The following is a 15,367-nucleotide window of genomic DNA, read 5'->3' as shown; positions in this document are numbered from 1 at the left end:
GTGATTGGAGTTTATTAGTTTCCTAGGGCTGTCATAACAAAGTACCACTAACTGGGTGGCTTACAATAACAGAAATTTATCTACTCGCAAATCTGAAAGCTGAAGTCTGAAATCAGGGCCTCAGCAGGACAATGCTCCCTTTGCTGTCGATGGAGGAGGCCTTATTCTTGCCTCTTCCCAGCTTCTGTCAGCTGACTTTTGTCTAATGGGTTGAATTGTGCCCCTCAAAGAGAGAACAGGAATTAAGTAAGTTCCCCTCTCTAGCATACTGTCTTAAGTCAATCATGCTTCCAAAATTGGATCTATTTTTTTTTTGGAAAAAAAAAAGTGTACTAACTTAACAGCATTAACAACAAATCCCAACTTAAAAAAAGATGGACAAAGAACTTGAATAGACCTTTCTCCAAAGAAGATACGTACCTGGCCAAAAAGCACATAAAAAGATGTTCAGCATCACTAGTCATTGGGAAAATGCAAATCAAAACCACCATGAGATACCACTTCACACGTACTAGGATGCCTGATGTAAAACAAAATAGAAAATATCAAGTATTGGCAAGGATATGGAGAGATTGGAACACTGTGCATCGCTGGTGGGAGTGTGCAATGGTGTAGCTGCTGTATAAGTCAATATGGTGATTCCTCAAATATATTAAAAATTCCAGTATGATCCAGCAGTTCCACTTCTGAGTATATGCCCAACCTAAATGAAAGCAGGGACTGGAACAGATAATTGTATACCCGTGTTTATAGCCGTGTGATTCACAGTAGCCAAAAGGAGGAAAGTAGTCTAAGTGTTCATCCATAGGTGATGGATAAACAAAATGTGGTCCATCCATAAGTGAATGGATAAACAAAATGTGGTAATATTATTCTTATTCATATTTTACTACAATAAAAAAGGTGAACCTTGTGGAAGCCATAGGTTTAAACTAGGAATTAAACATAAATAAAACTGTAATATTTGCTATGAATAGAGGGTCCATCATACTCTTTCTGATCTGAGTTCAGAACCAATGGCAAAATACAATAGGGTAAAGAAATTGCCATTCTGTCACCATCAAGGCTGCTTGTGAAGGGTGCAGCTTCCGTTTGTAATGTCAAAGCCCAGAATCAGGTCCTCTCAGTCAACTGCAGGGCTGCCCTGGTCACGGTCACGGAGTGCACTTGTGCTCTTCGTAGGCCGACTTGTCCCCAGGAAGACAGCAGGAGGAGCCCAGCCAAGAATGCGGGGCTTATTCCTCCCACATTTTCTCATTAGATTTGTTACTTCACTTCCTCTGAGCAGGATGAAAACAAGGGATCAGACTGAAATGAAGAAAGATAACACTAGTTGAACTCTGGCATGAAAGGACACAGCAGGAAAGGGGATAAAGTATTCACCTCTAACATCCTTACTTCTTTTTTTTTTTTTTATTGATCAAAACATTACAGAGCTCATGATATATCATCTTTCATACATTAGACTCAATTGTGTTTTGAACTCCCATTTTTACCCCAAATACAGATTGCAGAATCACATCTGTTACACACTCACGTTATTACATAATGGCATATTAGTGACTGTTGTATTCTGCTACCTTTCCTATCCCCTACTATCCCCCCTCTCCTCCCCTCCCCTCCCATCTTCCCTCTCTACCTCCCCTGCTGTTGTTCAGTTCTCTCCCTTTTTTTCCCTCCCCCTTGCCCCTCATAACCTCTTATAATTTTGTGTATCATTGAAGGTCTCTTACCATTTCCATATGCTTTCCCTTCTCTCTCCCTTTCTCTCCCCCCATTCGTCTTTGTTTACTCTTAGTCTTTTCCTCATGCTCTTCCTTCCTGTTCTGTTCTTAGTTGCTCTCTTTATATCAAAGAAGACAACATCCTTACTTCTTATTCCCTCAATTCAGACTTCTGCTTAATCCACAACTTCAGGAGACTGCTCCTTGGTGAAACACTGTCCTTCTGGGCATTCTTCTAGCCCCTCTGAAGGGCAGTTCAGATCTTGTTCCAGAAGTCTGATGGATGCATTATCTAAATTGGTTTAGAGATCTCTCTGTGCCCAGGGCATAAATTTATTTTCTTCTTTTCAGTCTTAAATTATATATAACATTGTGTGTGTGTGTGTGTGTGTGAGATATATATATATATATATATATATATATATATATATATATATATGTATAATATGGATTTTTGTAGGAGCACAGTGAGATCTGATGAAAATGTTAAGATGCCAGTGAAATAGAGATGCCTTGCATTTGAATATTATTAATCCTTTGCCATCATAAAGTTCCTGGGGAAAAATAATTTTAGGATTGATTTTTTTTTTTCCTTGTACTTTAAAGCCCGCATATGCTAAATAAAACCCAAAGAAGTTCAAGTCCAAAATCAATTCCTTTTGGCTCTTTATACATCAATTCAACAAATTTTTTTGAGACCCCTCTTACATACTCTTCTGAGTATTGTAAATATATTGGTGAATAAAACAAATGTCTTGCTTTCTCAAAAATCCTGTCCATCTGGACTGACATCTTGGTGACATGCCTTGTAATGATTTGCAAATAGCCACTCCCTGAAGCCCCATGTGTTTCTGTGGGTGGCTGCAGTAGCCTCTGCTGGGTCATCCCTTGGACCTCACCGTAATCTAAAGCTAAAGGTCAGTGCGTGGCTCATGAGGGGCCTGACATGCAGGATCCTGCTTCAGTGCTGTGGCCATCATGTTTTCAGGATCAGTTGCTAATTGTGTTAGCTTTCTGCCACTATGACAAAATACCTGGGAAAACCAACTTGAGGAAGAAAGATTTTTGTTTTTGCTCATGGTTTCAGAGGTTTCAGTCCACAGTCATGTGACTCCATAATTTCTGGACCTGTGTGAAGGCAGGTGGAAGGTTTCCTGTTCACCCCATGGCAGACAAGAAGCAGAGAGAGGAAGAAGCTAGTGACAAGATATACCTTTCAAAAACATGCCTTGTAATCTACTTTCTCCCACTAATTCTAACCTCCTAATTTTCTATCATCTGCCATTAGAGCTACCAGTGAGGACCAAGCCTTCAACACAGGAGCCTTTGGTGGTGCATTCCGGGTCCAAACCATAACATTAAAATTCTTTAATATTATTCCTACTTTCCTCCTCTCCCTAGTCATGACCTGATAGAGTTTGAGTGTGTCTCCCAAGAGTTCGTGTGCTAGAAGCTTGGTCCCCAGCGTGGTGGTGTTAGGTGGTAATGTAGTGGGAGGTAATCGGGTCACTGGGGCATCACTCTCAGGTTAGTTAGTTGTCAAGGGACCCTGGGTAGGTCCTGCAGGAGCATGTTGTTATAAAGAGTGAGGTGGCCCTTAAATCTCTGGCCTCCTGTCTTACCATGTGATTGTTCCCCCTCTCACAAGGTACTGATCTGGTCTTTTTTTTTTTTAATTTATTTTTTAGTTGTAGTTAGACATGATACCTTTGTTTTATTTATTTTTATATGGTACTGAGGATTGAACCCAGGGCCTCACACGTGCTAGGTGAGCACTCTACCACTGAGCCACAACCCCAGCCCCTGATCCCATCTTAAAAACCTTCTTTACCTTCCCTACTCCTGACTCTAGGGGGAAGTTCATTCCTGAGTGGAAACAGGACAGTACTGGGCCATTCTGAACATGGGCACCTAATTCTTCCTAAATTTACAAGATCCGCTAATGTCACTTTATTTCCGAGTGGAGTGAGAAAGGACGGAAAAAGGGCGGGAGTGTACCCTAGTTCGGCGCTCTCTCCATGAAAAAACTGAAGAGGGACAGAAGCAACACTCTCAATGAGCGTACACTCTTGCCTTTAGAGGAAAGTTCAAAAGCCTAAATGAAGATTCAAATGTGGGGAAAGTGTTCCAATTAGAGACATGGTACAGTTGGATGTGAAAGCAGCTACCTGACAGCCAGCAGTATGGTTGATCCAGTCAGTTCCTTTCTCAAAGCTCTCTGCTATGTCCTGCTGCATCTAGGTGGTGCATGGACTAAAAGCATCAATATCACTAGGGAGATGGGTTGAAATTGCAGAATCCCAATGCTCCCCACTAATAAATCATTTTTTGAATATGAGGCTCAGTCGATTTGTATGCACATTAAAGTCAGAAACACATGTTTAGAAGAATGAGAATAAAAGCATATGATTTCCAATTTGTACTTACTAAGATATTTTTAATGCTGGTGTTGCTTCCATAGCCTTCTATTTTGCTATCCATTAAACTAGTTCTAGCTTCCTCCTGTTCAACTGGTGTCGCAAGAAATTATTATACTTCAGGAAGCTGAGCACCAGGTAGGCTTGTCCTTGGTTCCTGGGCATAAGATGGGCCTTACTAAACTTGGCGTTTGAGGAGTTTGTCTGAAGACAGTCACAGGAGCTAATTTAAGAACTTAAATCCGAATTGTGAAGAATGGTAATAAGCTGAGGTTTTGAGGAAAAACCTACCTTGAATAGGTTGAGCAGAAGAATAGAGACTTATGAATATATTTAAAAATATGCATACCAAATATTTTTTTGTTCAACTGCTTAAATTTTAAATTTAGAGTAAAATAAAATTCATAGCTTAGATATTGTGCTGTTGTCTTTTTTTTTAATTTAAAGCAAATTGAAGATCAGATAATATTTTGGGTTTCAAAGCCCAGAGAGCTAAATTATGGTGATGTGTGAGTTCTTAAAAACACTTTTAAGAAGACTGTTGAGATTTTTATGATTGGAAACTACAAATTACAACTGTGTAAAAAAAAAAAAATTTTTTTAGTTGTAGTTGGACGCAATACCTCTATTTATTTTTATGTGGTGCTGAGGCTGGAACTCAGGTCCTTGCACGTGCTAGGTGAGCACTCTACCGCTGAGCCACAACCCAGTCCATTAAGCTAGTTCTTTTTTTAAAAATTGGTTTTATATTTAAATACATGGCAGCAGAATGCATCTCAATTCTTACTACATATATGGAACAATTTTTCACATCTGTTTGCATATAAAGTATATTCACACCAATTTATGTCTTCATACATGTACTTTGGATAATGATGTCCATCATATTCCTCTATCATTGCTAACCCCCTGCCCGCTCCCTTCCTCTCCCACCCCTCTGCCCTATCTAGAGTTCATCAATTCCTCCCATTCTCCCTCTCCGTACCCAACTATGAGTCAGTCACCTTATATCAGAGAAAACATTTGCCATTTGTTTTTTTTTGGATTGGCTAACTTCACTTAGCATTATCTTTCCAAAGCCATCCATTTACCTGCAAATGCCATGATTTTATTCTCTTTTATTACTGAGTAATATTCCATTGTGTATATATGCCACATTTTTTTAATCCATTCATCTACTAAAGGGCATTTAGGTTGGTTCCACAGTTTAGCTATTGTGAATTGTGCTGCTATAAACATTGATGTGGCTGTGTCCCTGTAGTATGCTGTTTGTAAGGCTTTTCCAAGGAATCTCCATACTGCTTTCCATATTGGCTGCACCAATTTGCAGTCCCACCAGCAATGCATGAGTGTACCTTTTTTCCCACATCCCCGCCAACACTTATTGTTGTTTGTCTTCATAATAGCTGCCATTCTGACTGGAGTGAGATGGTATCTTAGAGTAGTTTTGATTTGCATTTCTCTAATTGTAGAGATGATGAATATTTTTTCATATATTTGTTGATTGATTGAATATCCTCTTCTGAGAAGTGTCTGTTCATGTCCTTGGCCCATTTATTGATTGGGTTATTTGGGGTTTTTTGGTGTTTAGCTTTTTGAGTTCTTTATATACCCTAGAGATTAATGCTCTATCTGATGTGTGAGGGGTAAAAATTTGCTTCCAGGATGTAGGCTTTCTATTCACCTCACAGATTGTTGAAGCTAGCTTTCCTAAATATTTTTTAAAAATTGTTGATAGACCTTTATCTTATTTATTTATTTGTATGTGGTGCTGGTAATTGAACCCAGTACCTCACACATGCCAGGGAAATGCGCTACTGCTGAGCCACAGCCTCAGCTAATGAAGCTAGTTTTATGTTTGATTTTTTAGAAATAATTTTTTTTTTTCATTTTCATAATTATCACATTGTACAGCAAGTTTGATCCTATGAATGTTCAAATTACAGAGCTAGACATGGTGGGTCATAGGAAGATGTAGCAGATATGGGCTGTTATATAAGCCTCAATTGCTACAACAAGACACATCTGTTGTAGAACCTGACACAAACCTGCTAATGACTAATTTGGCCACCACGTGTAGTTTATTCCCCAGAGGTTTCTCATTTGTAAAATGAAGTCTGAATTGGATTTCTAAAATTTCTTCCAGCATTCATATGATAGATAATGGATTCAATTATGATTTAATTAACATGATAAGGATTCAGTTTTTCAGATGTATTTCTTCACTATAAGAAATAATGTAATTTTTATCTCTGGGCAATAAAAAGTCATTTTTTAAAGCTAAAATTTGGAGAGGAACCTAAATTATTATTACCTATATTGTTTTTCTTCAAAGGTATCAAAATTCTATCCTAGAACTTATACTAGTAATTCTTTGATCATTTCTTTTAATACCTGGGTACCAATTTTGAACCTTATAAATCATTATGGGAATACACATTTTGATAACCTTTTTATTCAAGAGGAGTTGCTATATCGTATGCCAAAATTTGAATTATTGCAGAATAGCTCTCATCCAAAATTCTCTCAAAAAAGATCTTTTTTCCCCAAAGATTCTCTATATGTGTAATAAGAATTGTAATGTATTCTGCTGTCGCATATAAATAAAAAAACATTAAGTGAAAAAAAAAGATTCTCTTTAAAAGGAAACCTGATCATTATACTTTGTTCTTTTAGTGCTACTGAAAGTTGAGAATTTATCCTTTATGGTGAGAATGATTTGTTTCAAATTTTTCTTTCTTTCTCTCTCCTTTCTCTTTCTGCTTTTGCTTTGATAAAAATATTTCCAAGATAGTAACTTTGTCTTTTTTTTTTTTTGAGGTAAATTATATTGCAACCATAGGTATATGAAAACTTTAACCAGGTGAGATTAATTCAAAGAATATATGTCTAGCTCATAGTGGGTGGAAGCTGAGGTGTTATTTTTTAAAGCAGGAGAGGAATGAGGTTGATCCTAAGGCAGATGGCCAGCTTTCAACAAACTGGAAAGGCTGGTCAGCCCTTTCCTGATTATGTCTTTATCTTCATGGTAATGGTGAGTCAAGGCATTGTTTTCTAAAGTGAATGGTGCAGTTGATCTTTTAACCAATCCTGGAACTGATAAGGTTAACTGCAGAAACTTTGGTATCCAGATCTCTGTATCACTAATTCTTTTATCTAAAAGACAGAAAATACTTCTGTAAATATGCCATATCAAAATTCTCCTTAAGTATATCTTCCAAATTCATTTTTTGTGTTTGTTTAAAATAGCTTTGCTAACCCACTTGAAATTTGTTTCTGTGAATTAAAAAAAATAAGCCCAAATATACTAAATATCATCTGAAAGTTGAATGGTTGATGGGTTTATTTTCATATTACTCTACATAAACCATTGATTTTTTTTGTAAATCTGCAACATTTAGTCTTAACTTTAATGGAATTTCATGGTCTTTATAAAAATGCTTGTGATACCATGCTGAACAAGATGCATGAGGTTTAAAAATGGAACTCAGATTATATCTATATCCACATATATTAATATATCCACATATATTAAGACATACATTATAAAAAATCTTGACTTTTTTATTTACCAATTTGATAAACTATGTCAAAAACCTTAAAATAATCATGCCCTTTGATTCATTAATGCTTTTATTTCCAAGAAGATTTTCTAAAGGAAATGATCAGAAATCAAAGATTGAAAAAAGATTAGGGCTATTTATAAAGAGAAACTGGAAACAACTTAAATATCAAATAGCATGGGACTGGTGGTATAATTTATCCTATTTGTGTATTTTTTAAATAAAATGCTTTGACATGAACAGTTTACTTTATTCAGTTTAAAACAGGTTGTATTTTTTTTAATCATCTTTTATGTACTTTGGAGGAAGGAGAGCTTAGGTAACAAAAATTCCATTAATTGAATCTAAGGACCCTGTTTATAAAGGCAAATAATACTTATTTTTGTAATGTTCTTTGCTCATGTTTGCTTCTACCAGCATAATTTGAATGAGGATCCATCTTCCTGGAAGCTGAAAGGTGTAACATATTTTAATGCTTTTGAAATTATACTCCATACTTGTAAACTCAAAAGGGAGTAAATGTACTTCTAGATTTGAACATTCAGCTTCAGTATATTTTATAACAGAGAATTTAAAATGTTAATTTGTGTTTCATGAAAGTTTTTATGAAGGTCCTAGCTAATAAAAATATTGCTTCAGTGATTCCTTTTAATTGAAGAGTCATCTGGTGAAAATAGTTGACTAATTTGTGTTTTCCATCGGTATATAAATAACAAAGCCCTTATTTTAGGATTAGGAGTTTAGAATCTGTGTTTTTGTGCATGCACACATGCACTGTTGAGATAAACATTGCAGCGTTTTTAAAATCCCATTTAAGGTTGGTTTCTGGATTCATGGCCAGAAACACACAAAACACTGTTAGAGAAGATACTGATCCTTTCAGTTCTTCATGGCTTCTATTCTGATTTTATTCTTTTTATTCAGGTCACTGAAGTTTCAATACAGAGAAAGATTGCAAAAGGGAAAAATGAGATCTCTTAATTCAAAAATTTATAGATCTCACACAGAGTGTCATTTTCCCCCTTCATGGATATTTTATTCACAACAGCACCATGACATTTGGCTGACATTGATTATTAGGATGAGAAAGTCAGTTCAAGTGGATGTGTATCTGAATGAGTGATTTGAGTGATTGTAGTTCAACTTTGAACGTTCAGATCTTTCTTAAGCACGTTAATTTGATTAAAAAGCATAGTAAAATTTTAGTTATTTTCAAAAAATCACAGGATTTGAAAGCTGTTATGGGTGCTTCTAAGACTTGAAGTGCATGATTTAATAGTTTTTAGTATATTCATAGCATTGTGCGGTTATCAGCAAAATCTAATTTTAGAACTTTTCACTCCCCCAAAAGAAACATCCCATTTAGACACTTTTATTCCCTTTTTTCTATCCTTTCTCAACCTTAGAGAACCACTAACCTATTTTCTTTCTTTCTTTTGTATTGGGGATTGAACCATTTTAACCTATTTTCTATCTGGATAGATTTGCCTATTCTGGACATTTCACGTAAATAATATCATAATAGTCTTTTATGACTAACTTTTTCCACTTAGTATAATATTTTCATGTGACACATGTCCATGTTGTAGTATGTATGAATCAATGTTGTATTCCTTTCTGTGCCCAAGAATACTATTGTATGCATATACAACATTTTGTTATCTGTTCACCAGTTGATGGATAGGTGGATTATTTCTGCTTTTTGGCCATACAATACAATATAATACTTCTATTAAGAATCGTGTGCATTTGTTTGCAAGTTTTTGTATGGACATGTTTTTATTTCTCTTAATACATACTTAGGAGTAAAGTAGCTGGGTGATATGAAATCTTTGTCGGCTAGGGCTGCCATAACAAAATATCATAAACTGAGTGGCTTAAATAACAGAAATTTATTTTCTCACAGTTCTGTAAGCTGGTTCCAGATTAAGCAAGGTTCTATCAGGATTTGGTTTCTTATGAGAGCTCCTTTCCTTCTGTACAGACAACTTGCTTCTTGCCGTGTCCTTACATAAGGGGTCAGAAATAGAGAGTGTATAGGTAGGTGTTGGTTTCTCAGCAGGGCATCAGTTCTCTTGGATAAGTGTTTCTCTCTTATGATCTTATTTAACTTTAATTACCTCTTTAAGGCCCCATCTCCGAAATAGTCACATATTGGGGTGGGGGTATTAGGCTTTAACCTGTGGATTTTGGAGAAACACAGGTCAGTGTAAACATATAGTAACTCTCTGCTTAAAATTTCAAGGAACGTTCAGTAGAGTACCACTTTCATTTTTAAGAATCAACAACTTCACTGGACTCAATGGCACAAGCCTGTAATCCTAGTGGCTTGGGAGGCTGAGGCCAGGAGGATTGCGAGTCCAAAGCCAGCCTCGGCAACTTAGCCAGACATTCAGCAACTCAGTGAGACCCTGTCTCTAAATAAAATACAAAATAGGACTGGGGATGTGGCTCAGTGTTTAAGTGCCCATTACCAAAAAAAAAAAAAAAAAAAAGAATCGACAACTTCTTCCCCCTTCCGTTTGGAAATGGCGTATGTTTAAGACAGAAGTGGAAGGAGAGGAAAGTGAAATGTGAATTCCTTAAATCTTCCTTGATCTTTAGCTCATTTGCTGGGCCCATGTGGTCTGTCTGGTCATCATTCTCCTTGGAAATGGTAGGGGGCTCTTCTGAGAAAGGGACACTGTTAGGAATTATGCTGGGACTAAGGACAGAAGTTGGGACTGTCTTAGGCAAGTTCAGATGAATGGTCACTCTGTCAACCAACAAGAAGGAAAAACTTTGCCAGACTTAGCTTTCTTCTTATGACAAGGAGGAGACATATCAGTTGAGATGTGTGTCCCAGGGACTTTAGCAGTATCTCTACTTTCCATTCTGATGCCTCGTTCCTACTAAAAAAACCCCAAAACTTTAAAAGGGGATAGACAATTAGCTAACAATATCTTAATTATTCACATATTTAAAAGTGGTGGATACTGCATGTGGGGAAAAAAGTGATTGAAATTAATCAAGGGGTGACATTAATTTTTCTAATATTTACTTGAGTTAAACATTTTATTTCTTCCAGGGAGCAACAAATCATTTCACCTTTGAAGCATCTTAAACTGAAAAACTTCCGACTGTGCTGAAAAGTTAGGAGGCTGGAAAATATTTTTCCTTCCCTCTCGTTTGAGAAGAATTGAAGAAATAAAATGGAAGAGGTTTAATGTCAATATCCAGAATGAATGATGATAAAACAGAAGATGAATCGCATTCCTTATTTTTCAGCGATAAAAATGGAAATAGGTATGCATACAACCAAAAATCGCCATCTACCCAAAACTCTTCAACCAGTCATGTGAATTGGAGTTCTCTCAACCCAGAGGACATGGTGGTCGATTATGAAATGGACCCTTCTGTGGACAGCGATGAAAGTATTTTTTCAAACTACCAATGTGTTGAAGTACTCGATCACCAAAAGTCAAGTGATTTCATTAGTAAGCGGGTATTGGAAACACATGAAGATCCCACATGTCTGTCTTCTGCACTTATAAATACAGAGAAGCCCAAATACCAGCACAGCGATTGTCATTCCTTAGAAGCAGATCAGGACCAGAGTGTTGAGCCATCTCTGCCTCTCATGTGGAAATCTAATGATGATTTGAATTGTTCAGACTACGCTACTGCTGCCTTGGAGTTAAACAAAACCTTTGACGCACAAGTGAATAAAGTTAACTGCACTTTTATCACACATCATGTCGGTGAAAAGAGTCAGTCTTTGCACACCTCTGGAAGACCTCAACCAACCTGTATGAGAAGTGGAAATACATCTTCTGTATCCTGTTCCACTTGGACATCATCCCATTTTGATAAAATGCATATGAGAGAAATTAATTATAATAAAGAGATCTTTGAAAACCCTCAAGCCACATCATCAGAGGCCTCAAATACAGCATTTTCTGACATGGTAATGCAAACAGATGTTGTTCCAGATATTGGAAATCAGTGTCAGTATTCTTTAGGAAAGGTCACCAGTGAGTACACAGATGGGTCACAGCAAAGACTAGTTGGAGAAAAAGAGATACAAGCACTAACACCAGTTTCCGATGGCATAGAAGTCCCCAATGGGTCTATATTACAAGAGTTCTATTGTTTCTCTAAAGATGAACCAAATAGTAAGACACATTCACAAAGCTCATATGGTGAAAAGGAAATGGGCCAAAATCTAAGAGAAACAGTGTCCGATTGTGTTATTGATGATGAATGCCCTTTACTGGTGCCAGCTTTTGATAAAAATAAAGCCCAAGTGCTGAACTCGGAGCACAACTTCACTGTGACTGATGATCGACAAATTGCTTCCAATGATAAGGATTTGGGAACCCAAAATAATGGTGTAGAACTGATATTAAATAGCTCACCAGGACAAAAGATGGTTTCATCATTGGAACTGACTTGGGATCCAAATGATATGATCATTAGCACAAATAACACAGTTTGCATGTCAACGCCCATCCTAGAACACACAAATGCAAGCTTTACTATTTCGCCTGTTGAAGCAACAGAAGAATATAATAAAATGGAGAAGAGTCATCGAGACCTTAAAAATTTGTCAAAATCCAAGGGGACACCTGTGAACATGTCTAAGCCTAGCCTAGGAAAATTAGCTACCAAAACGAATATCTCTGTAGGTAGCAAGGTTAGAAAAACTGAAATTATAAGTTACCCAAGACCAAATTTCAAGAATGTCAAAGCAAAAGTTATGTCTAGACCTGTGTTGCAGTCCAAAGATCCTGCGGTACCAAAGGTCACACCCAAATCTCAGTTGAATAGTGTCTCATCCCCCTCAACAGTGTCTTCCACAAGGCAGTTGACAGTTTTGAGCAAAACACCAAGATCTGACTTGAACTCAGACACAAAAGCAGAAATCCTAATTAACAAGACACACAAGCAGCAGTTTAATAAACTCATTACTGGCCAGGCTGTACATGTTACAACTCATTCTAAAAATGCTTCACACAGGGTTCCAAGAACAACATCTGCCATGAAATCGAATCAGGAAGATGTTGACAAAGCAAGTTCTTGTAATGCAGCATGTGAGACCCGGACTGTAGCTGTGCTTTTTGAGAAGATGAAAGGCATACTCCCTGTCGAAATGGAAAGTGCTGAATGTTTGACATATGTCTCCAACATCGATAGGATTAGCCCTGAAAAGAAGGGTGAAAAAGAAAATAGGACACCTCTGGAAAAACGAGAGCTAAAAAAGGAAGTTATGAATCAGACTTTTGAATACGGTTCCCTGTTTTTGGTAAGTGAAAGCTTTTGTGTGCTTCAGGGGTGGTGGAAAAAACTGGGGTCTATTAGCAATATTGGTCCATTAATATCCAATAATATGGCAGAACGAGGTGTGCAAATATGCTTTCAGGTGTTAATTCTTTGTTTTGTCTGAGAATACATACTAGAGTGAGTAGGTCATACATACAACAAACCTGCATGTTGAAAAAAATCCTCCATTTCAGTATTTTGTATTGAATATCAATGTTCCTTTTGATAGTGTGTTAAAAGAACAAGTTAATTTAATATTTTACTATGATTGGTTATTTGAAGTTAAAATATAACCTGATTACATTAGGTATTTATTTTTATGAAAATATTTTATAAACTTTCAGATATCTTGACCTACACTAAGAAATAGCTAGGGAGTGCTAGTAAACATAAGAATAACTCTTGATGTTTTATTGAGGACCTACCTCTGGGGAGTAGACCCCTCTTCCTGTGAACAAGGATGTGATTCTTGATTCTGTCTCTGACAAGCTAATGTAACTTTGGGAAAGTAATTTTTGTGGACCCAAAGGTCAAAGGATTGGACTAGTAGATTTCTAAGGTCTCTTGCATACCTAATTATTGATTTCTGGTATAAGAAATAAATAAAATCCATTTTATTTGTGTTTAGTGAACAAGCAGCATATTTCCTATAGCAACAAATACTTGGGACTAGATCAGTCCATTTAAAAAAAAATAAAGAACTCACGTGCAGTTCAAAGATTATTTTTCTATAAACTTGCATATATTTTGGCAACAGTATGAAGACATTGGTTTTCTGAGTTTTGAAAACACTTTGATAGGCTACTGTTGGGGTTATGTACTTGTCCTCAGGCCTATTTTTGGCTGTGGGGACATGTGTATTTTCAGCCCCACGCAGGCTGTCCTTGGGTGTCTGTCCCTGGGGCCAGGAGTGGAACTGGGTGCAGGGGAGGAAGGTGGACATAACACAGACAGCCTGTCCTTTGGAGGGCTCATATGTAAGAGGGATGAAATATGTATTGTGGTCAGGTGCTGATGGGCTGTTTCAGAGGAGTTTTAAGGGTGTATGGGGGCCACAAGGAGGGAATTATAAGATTATTTTAGGTGATAAGGTTAAGAAAGACTGAAGATACTCTTCAGCTGTGTCAGTTTAGAGATCTGTTAGGAAGAATGGTAAACCACAGATTTGTAACAAATGGTTTGGTCATCCTAAAGCTTGTTTAAAAGCTTTTTTGTTTGTTTTTGTTTAAAAAAAATTTTTTAAACATCAGAAATGGGGTTGTAGCCTAGCATGTGTGAGGCTCTAGGTTCAGTTCTCAGCACCACATATAAACAAACAAATAAAAATAAAGGTCCATCGACAACTAAAAATTTTTAAAGAATTTATCAAACTGAACATATAATTTATAATTGTAATATTTTGCTAAATTATGTTTCAGTAACATCTTGATTCCAACCTGTAATTTTAATTTGGTGCTTGTTGATAGACATAGAAACAGAACACTTATTTCTTCTTGATTTATGGGAGACTTTTATTTCATATCTATCCCTGGCTACCAGAAAAACTGGTGTAAAGTTTCTTTAAATATTTACCTTGAATATAAATTGGTTATATACTTTTGAAGCTAGAGGATTTTTTTTTTCCAGATTTATGCATTCAGTCTTAACCTTATATTTTCCCCCATGCAGAATGAAAGCATGTTTTTCAGGCCCATGATGCAGTATTCAAGTAAGGTAATAGGATCCTCAGGTTGAAAGGGGTCCCGGTACATCTTGGAGATGAGGTGCTTTTCACCTTCAGAATCCTGCAATTAGGATTCATAATTAGATATGAGTCCTGAAGGACAGTCTTACGATCTCTGTGGTGCTGGTACTTATGGTACTTAAAGAACTCACTCTGTTTCCGTGACCCTGTCTTAAGCACGGTGCCCTTTGATTTCATTATTTCGCCTCTCCAGTATCCACATGTCTGGAAGGGAAGGTGCTTGGCTCTGAAAGCTGAGTGGGTGACTCTGGCTGTGTACTTTAGTCACCTGCAGTGTTCGTGGGTGACTTCAGCACTCCCCAAGGGCTCTGCTTGCCCAGGGTCTGTGAAGAGAGAGTCCTGGAGGGATCTTAATTTTCAGTATGGTCTGTGGGCCAAATTAGTTGACTCGAGGCTGTCTACAGCCTCATAAGCTGTTGGGTGGTCAGGGTTTATCTGAAACTTCAGAAAGGTTCTTATTTGGAAGAGGGAATTTTATTTTGATACAAAGTGTGAAGTGCAGTTTCCCATTGAAGAAGTTATGCAATTGTGATAATGTGTTAGAAAGTGGTGAAGTGTCTAAAAGGAAAGGAATTGATATTTATTCAGTGTCTGCTCTGAACCAAGCACTTGGCTCAG

The 15,367-nt window shown here is 37.0% G+C and overlaps 1 protein-coding gene across 1 annotated transcript in view; it reads left to right on the top strand.

The window, feature by feature from the left end:
• The window catches only part of MTUS1 (microtubule associated scaffold protein 1), a 147,469-nt gene that overhangs the window by 38,154 nt on the left and 93,948 nt on the right, over window positions 1-15,367 (top strand). The window contains 1 exon segment of the mRNA XM_081269205.1: window positions 10,772-12,988. Within this exon segment, the coding sequence (XP_081125331.1) occupies window positions 10,910-12,988 (2,079 nt within the window). The 5' untranslated portion in view covers window positions 10,772-10,909.

The sequence above is a fragment of the Spermophilus citellus genome (assembly GCF_964194105.1).
Source record: "Spermophilus citellus genome assembly, chromosome: 16".
NCBI lineage: Eukaryota > Metazoa > Chordata > Mammalia > Rodentia > Sciuridae > Spermophilus > Spermophilus citellus.
Note: the sequence above shows the minus strand (reverse complement) of the source record. Positions and strands in the feature narration are given on the sequence as shown.